At 42.4% G+C, this 7,452-nt stretch overlaps 1 protein-coding gene across 4 annotated transcripts in view; it reads right to left on the bottom strand.

The window, feature by feature from the left end:
* Positions 1-981: 981 nt before the first annotated feature.
* LOC311516243 (TBC1 domain family member 7) overlaps positions 982-7,452 on the bottom strand; it is a 28,914-nt gene continuing 22,443 nt past the window's right edge. For all 4 annotated transcript variants that reach the window (XM_084620109.1, XM_084620107.1, XM_084620106.1 and 1 more), the window contains exons 7-8: positions 3,070-3,199; positions 982-1,263 (exon numbers count right to left, since the gene is read on the bottom strand). In XM_084620109.1, the coding sequence (XP_084476235.1) occupies positions 1,177-1,263; positions 3,070-3,199 (217 nt within the window). In that variant the 3' untranslated portion in view covers positions 982-1,176. The remainder of the gene's footprint in view (positions 1,264-3,069; positions 3,200-7,452) is intronic.

Raw genomic sequence — 7,452 nt, 5'->3', positions numbered from 1 at the left:
ACTGAGCTGTCTCACCTGAATTAGAAGGGAGGATCTTGAGGATGGCAGTGGTAGCAGAATCACTTTCTTCTTAAAACAGAGCAAACTGTTAAGTTCTCTATAAATGCCATTTTAAAAAAAAAAATCCATCTGTTTCTGCATTCCAGAACAAGACACAACAATTCACAATTGTATACAGTTTTTAGCAAGCTGCTTATCCACCATAGTCTAATGTACTGCTGCCACTGTTCTTAACCATAAATTGAGGTATTACCTAATAACAATTAACATTTTAAAGCCTATTCCCTTCTGTGTTCAAAACACACTATCACTTTTGTTACAGCATTGAATTACATACAAAGTTTTTTTCCCTTAGAACTTGATTTAACATTTTTAATTACATGGCACTAAAAGGCAGTCATTTTATTAGTGTGTATATATACCACCAAAGGACAGCTTCCTTTAATTGTCTTATTTAGACACAAAATGTAACTAGTTTAGTGGGTCATAAAGAGGCATGCAAATCTGTTCTTGGATTGCATATTACATCCTCCCCTGCTAAACAACTTACGTTAATGCCACAATTCAGAGGACCCTAGCCCAGTGGTTCTCAACCAAGGAGATGCATACCCCTGGGGTATATCAACTCATCTAGATGTTTGCCTAGTTTTACAACAGGCTACATAGAAAAGCAGTAGCCAAGTCAGTACAAACTAAAATTTCATACAATGACTTGTTTATATTACTCTCTATACTATACACGGAACGTAAGTACAATATTTATATTCCAAATAGATTTATTTTACAATTATATGGTAAAAATGAGAAAGTCAGCAATTTTTCAGTAATAGCATGCTGTGACACTTTTGTATTTTTATGTCTGATTATGTAAGCAAGTAGTTTTTAAGTGAGGTGAAACTTGGGGTACGCAAGACAAATCAGACTCCTGAAAGGGGTACAGCAGTTTGGAAAGGTTGAAAGCACTGTACTAGCGCATTTGAATGTTGCAACTATATTACCAAAATTAATGCTCATCACAGCACAACTCAGTCTTTATTTTTACTGCAACAATTTACAAATTAATCACCATGATATTTACAGCACAAATGTGAAACAATTTAACATCTACAGATACTAATCTAGGGAAGTACCATCAGAAGGTACGTCCTTCCAAACCGTGAGGACTGCAGCAAGTTCTCATACCAAATGTACCGGTGTCCCACAATGTTTGTGCCACAGATCAATAGCTTTGCTCACTATTGCATCAGTGTTATCTTGAGGAATCTTCAAAAGATCAGGAGAAAGGTTTGTGTTAAGTTTAACAGGGTAGTCAAAGAGCCTAAAACAAAATATCCAGTCACTCAAAGTAATATTTCTATTCTCCATTCTGTTTATTTCACTTTCCAAACTTGTCATCTCTTCTCCCTAACCAAAATATTTACAAAAATGGCCATAGGCAGGACCTGCCTTTGGATGGATCCAATGTGTTCAGGCATGGCCAGATTGGCACCCCTCTCTCAGAGGAACAATCTCATTGTTTCCACATAAAGGGAGGTGGAGGGGGTGTCACGGAGTCCCTGGGCGATGCTCTGGAACTGCTCCCTATGAAGCCAGTCAGGACTCTGGGGAAGTCTCCTTTCTGTGAGCAGCCTGTCTTCAGGACACACAGCTCACACAACTTCCACCTTCCTGGGTCTGACCTCGGAGCATTCAGCATCCTCTGCCCCTCCGTGCGCTTCCCACAGCGACTCCACCCAGGCAGGGTCCTGGGGAAGCCAGAGGGTCCTGCACCCCAACTTTGCAGTCAGACGCGACTCTCAGCCAGCCATTAAAACAGAAGGTTTATTAGACAACAGGAACATGGTCTAAACCAGAGCTTGTAGGTGCAGAGAACAGGAACTCTCAGCTGGGTCCATTTTGGGGGGCAGAGAGCCAGACAACCACGTCTGCACTTCACTCCACATCCCCAGCCTGCCCCAAACTGAAACTCTCTCCAGGCCCTTCTCCTCTGGGCTTTGGCCCTTTCCCAGGCCAGGAGGTCACCTGATTCCTTTGTTCTTCAACCCTTTAGCTCTCACCTCGCAGGGGGGAAGGGCCCAGGCCATCAGTTTCCAGGAAACAGGGTGCTGGCCATTCTCTGTGTCCAGACCCCTGCACACACCTGCCCTCTAGGGCTCTGCAACGATCATACCCCTTATCCCACCACCTAGATACTTAAGAACTGCCTAGGGGGAACTGAGGCATCCCCACAATATTCAGAGGAAACATTAAGAACAGTCCCGCTTCGTCACAGGGGGTGTTTCAGTCACCTCCACAGTGAGCACTCTTTGGGGAGAGAGCAGACCAGGGCCAGGTAGCCTTGTGCCATCAACCTTGTAAGGAATTTCAAAAAATTAACACAGCTTGAAGCTACACTAACTTTTCCACAGAAATCTCTCAGTACCACATGAGCATGAGTAGGATCCAATGCTGGGATACAACAAGTCCTCGCAAGATGGCTCAAGGCAGTGCTGAGGCATTGATGGTCCATGCAGAGAGCCTATTGCCTCCATGGATGTCTGGAAACCTCCGCTCATTCAGTGTGGGGGAAGAAGAGAAGCTCAAATCACCCCCAACAGAACAATTGGGGGAGACTTAAAGGACAGTGGGTTCTCCCCATAATCCCTCCGATGGATTTTTCTGAAGGTGGTCATCAATCTGGCCTCTAAAGGTAAAAGCCTACATCAGCCATTCCTAACACCCTGGGACCAGCTACCTTATGGATTCCTTTCCTCCTAAAAGTTTGTAACATTGTAATGACTGCAACTGTTATTAGAACTATGGTAAACTTAAAATTTAAAATATTACCTCTAAATAAAAATACATACAAACATTGATTGTGGGTTTAATGTAGAAAAGCAAACTGTCACTGAGGGAGATAAGGCAGATCGAGTATTACCCAGTTCTCAGAATTCTGGGTAATGTTATGAAACTCATTTTGCAATGCTTTTTATCCCAATTGAATTAACAAGGGATAAACAGTTTTTTTTTTTAAACCTGAAAATATTTGCTATACCACAAAAACAATGCACAGCTAGGACAAGTACTTACATTTTCCAGAAACTGTGTGATCTTCTCTGTGTTAGTCAGGGCCATTATCTTCATTTTAAAGGTTAATAAAATCTCCAGAGCAACAAACACAAGAATCTTGCAGGATCCACTAATAACTTTGTCCCAAACCCTAAAATAGTAAGTAACGAAGTCAACAAACCATATTAATCTGTTCTAATCTTTTATTCATTGCAACAAATCTCTTTTCCAGATAGTTTCCATGAATGTAGCAATGTATTAAATTATACATGCAGTACCTGTACCATCTATATTCAAAAGTAAGGAAATCAAATGTCACAAGTTACTGAATTCTACTAAATCTCTAACTAGAATGGATTAAGGGCAGAGCAGCACAGCAGTAGTGCCTACTGCTGCCAAGCTTACACAAAGACCCCAATTAGAAATAGAACACATACAGATGTTCTGCACTGTTAGACGATTATAAGCTAAAACTTAACAAGCAGATCTTGTTCTGCTAAGTTTAATTATTACACATGGATGACTGTCACCACAGTATCAGTGACAATGAGATTTTTTTTTTCCTGATGCCAAGGAATAAAATTAGCGTATCTATAACGATAGTTGTCAAATAGTTAACCAACTGAAACTAAAAGTTCAGAAGGAATAAAGTGCTGAGCTAACTAAACAAGGATACCTACTGTGACCAAATATTCCATCTTATTGTATGAGAAGTGAAACTGATATCAACATGGTATTGTCAATTATGTTTCTGTAAATAATAATTATATACAGATAACAGCTACTGACCCTTCCAACCCACTTTCTTCCTCACATCCACACCCCCAGTATGCTGCATAAACCTATAGATGTACTAATGAAACCATGGAACCTGGACGGTAAATTTCCAAGGGCTATAAATACTTTTACTACATGACTCCCTATTAAAAAATAATCCCACCCTCTTTCAATTCTTCAACCTTCATTATCATAGCTCTTCATGTCACCATTTGTCCTCATTCTCCAATCATTGCAAAATCTACACGGGACGTGAATTTCTAAAAAACCATAAACCCCTTAGGCCTCCTTTATATATCACAAGTCAAGAAGAAAAGGCACAAGCCAAATGATAGTGCCCCAGACAATGTTTACTTCCCAGATACTAGAAGTATAAATTGTAGTGACTGCATAAAGAATTATAATCCTAAAAAGATCAGGGAAAGAGTCTTTCCAACATGTACTAAAACTAAGCTGCTGTGACACATCCAGCCTTCTTTCATGATTCTGCTGCCAGATTTAATTGGTGTGGTGAATGAACTCATTACAGAAAGGGGTGGGGGTTTTAAAACCCCCCGAAACATTTCCATTGATACTCAACCTGTTCCCAAACAAGCATTGCAGTCATTTCATTTAAATGCTCATATTAAAACAACTACAATTAGTTAACTAATCCCTAGTTCACACCACCCAGGAGAATCTTTATGAAAGAAAGGAGTGGAGACAAAAGCAGGGCTACACTTAAATGCTGCATCAGCACAGCTGCACCAATGTAGCGCTTAAGTGAAGATGCTCCTATACCAACAGGAGAGAGCTCTCCCATCAGCATAGTTAATCCACCTCCCCAAGAGGCGGAATACATGGGGGTTAAATTCAGTGTAACTACATCACTCAGAGGTGTGGATTTTTCAAACCCCGAGAGACGTAGTTATAACAGCGGAGGCGTGTAGTGTAGACCTGGCCAATGTTAGCACTAACCAGCTCCGTCTCCTCTTGCGCTCTCTTCTTAACTTCCAACTATTATTACTGCCCATGCAGCTCAATTAATTTAAAACAATAACTGGAATGTGAGTGTGTGACATGATGATAAATACATCAGCAGTGGTCAGTGCCTTGTCTATGCTAGTGCTACACCACCAACCGAGCTGCAGCAGTAGAAAATTATAGAAAAAAGGCTAATATAGAAGGCCACGGGGTTTATTTAATGTATTTATTTTTGTAATTAGGTATTTTTTACATGCTTTCTACACATTACATCTTTATTAGTTCAATTGTTCTGATCCTAACTTTTAGGATCAGACATACTTTCACAGTTTATGCTTCAGAAAACTTGTGAAGGTTAATTTATTATTATATTGATGGGGAAATGACTACAGAAATTTAAACTGTCCTAGAAGTCCTATCCACTGTCACTGAAAGTTAAAGCAAACGCTCTACGTGTTAGGATGGGTTAGTGGGATTTTTTGTGTGAGACTAACATCCTTAGAAACGCATAGGTGTTAAATTAGCCACAGAAGGGCTCTCCTACCATTCCTTCACTGGACAGAAACATACTGACAATTACAAGGAAAAAAAAACAAAATGAAACAAGAATATGAAGCTTAAACAAAGTAAGCTTCGTGCAAAATCCTATGCTCATCAAGTTTTATTTACTGTGCATTGTTCTGTCAAAGAATGCAAAGAACTATTCCACATCTACACTTTTCCATAAACAAGGCACACATTACAAGTCTGTGTAAAAAGAAATAAAATGCTAGAAGGTTCTCAGGACAACTTCTTAGATTCCTCATCAAGTGCACTCCTTTACTAAAGTAAATTCTTATTCTGCCTTGTCTCAGTTCATTACCAAGACTTTCAGTAACTGTCCTGAAATACTGTTGTTTTTTTTCAAAAATTGGCAATACTTCATTCACTACTATAAAGTCTGTACAAATATGCACCTATAATCCCCTTCCTGACACATTTAAGCATAAAAAACAGTTACCTACCTACCTTTTGTAACTGTTGCTCTTCAAGAGGTGTTGCTCATATCGTTTCCATGTTAGATAGAATCTCCATGCACAGCTGCTGGAGATTTTTCCCTTAGTGGTATCCGTAGGGCCAGCTCTGGAACCCCCTGGAGCCCCATGCTCATGTGCCGGTATATGGGATGCCGCCAGCAGTGCACTCTCTCAGTTCCTTCTTACCGTCAACTACGACAGTGGGTAGGGGGCGGGTCATGGAATGGACATGAGCAACACATCTCAAAGAACAACAGTTATGAAGGATAGGTAACCGTTTTTTCTTCTTCGAGTGCTTGCTCACGTCGTTTCCATGTTATGTGACTCACAAGCAGTATTCCTGGAGATGGGCTCAGAGTTTACAGACATGCGACCTGCAACACCACTCTACCAAAGCTGGCATTGTCCCGGGCCTGCTGGGTGATGGTGTAATGGGATGCAAGGGTATGGACCAAAGACCAGGTAGCAGCTCTGCAGATACCTTTAATTGGTACCTGCGCAAGGAACGCCCCTGAAAAAGCCTGCGTTCTGGTGGAATGGGCAGTTTGTGCCCTGCTTTTTCATAGCAGAACTTGATGCAGGCAGTTATCCACGACTAGATCCTCTGAGAGGAAACCAGCCGGCCCTTCATCCTGTCTGCCACTGCGACAAAAAGCTGCATCAACTTACGGAAGGGCTTAGTTCTCTCACTGTAGAAGGCGAAGGCCCATCTAACATCCAAAGAGTGCAACCGATGCTCCTCATTAGTCTTGCCAGGCTTTGGGAAGTAGACTGGTAGGAAGATGTCCTGATTATAATGGAACTGTGACATCTTTGGTAAGAAGGCCAAGTGGTGACGAAGCTGGAACTTGTCCTTATAGAACACCATGTAAGGGGATTCCCGATGTCAGTGCTCTTATCTCAGAGTTCCGGGGTTGAAGTGATCACTACCAGGAAAGCAACCTTCCACAAGAGGAGCAGCAGGGAGCAGGAGGATAGTAGCTTGAACGGTGGGGACCTGTGAGCCAAGAGATCACCAGATTTAAGTCCCACGGAGAGACTGGGTCGCGAATCTGGAGGTAGAGTCTCTCCAACCCCTTCAGGAACCTGATCGTCATTTCATGGGAGAAGACTGATCTGCCCTGGATTGGAGGGTGGAAGGCTGAGATAGCTGCCAAGTGCACCCTGAATGACAAAATGGCCAGGCCTGGGTGCTTGAGGTGGAGCAGGTAGCCTAAAATGGATTGAAGCGAGGACCGGGATGGGGAAGGACTCTGGCCCAAGGCCCAACATGTTAAGCATTTCCACTTGTCTAGGTAGGTTGCCCTGGTGGAAGGCTTCCTGCTACTTAACAGAATGTGTTGGACTTGCGCTGAGCAGGGCGATTCCTCCACATTCAGCCATGCAGAAGCCACACTGTCAGATGCAGGGACTCTAGTTTCGGGTGAAGCAGATGGCCCTGGTTCTGCGAGAGCAAGTCTGGACAGAGCAGGAGCTCTAATGCAGTTGCTAGGGAGAGCTCCAAAAGCGTGCTGAACCAGTGCTGGCGTGGCCACGCCAGAGCCACCAGGATGATTTTTGCTTTGTCCGTCTTGACCTTCAGGAGGACCTTTTGCACCAGGGGTATTGGTGGGAAAGCATATAGTAGTGCTCCTGTCCATAAGAGCAG

This window comes from Lepidochelys olivacea (assembly GCF_965140295.1).
Source record: "Lepidochelys olivacea isolate rLepOli2 genome assembly, chromosome: 2".
Classification (NCBI taxonomy): Eukaryota; Metazoa; Chordata; order Testudines; family Cheloniidae; genus Lepidochelys; species Lepidochelys olivacea.
The sequence above is the reverse complement of the archived record's forward strand: the minus strand, read 5'-3'. Positions and strand labels throughout refer to the sequence as shown.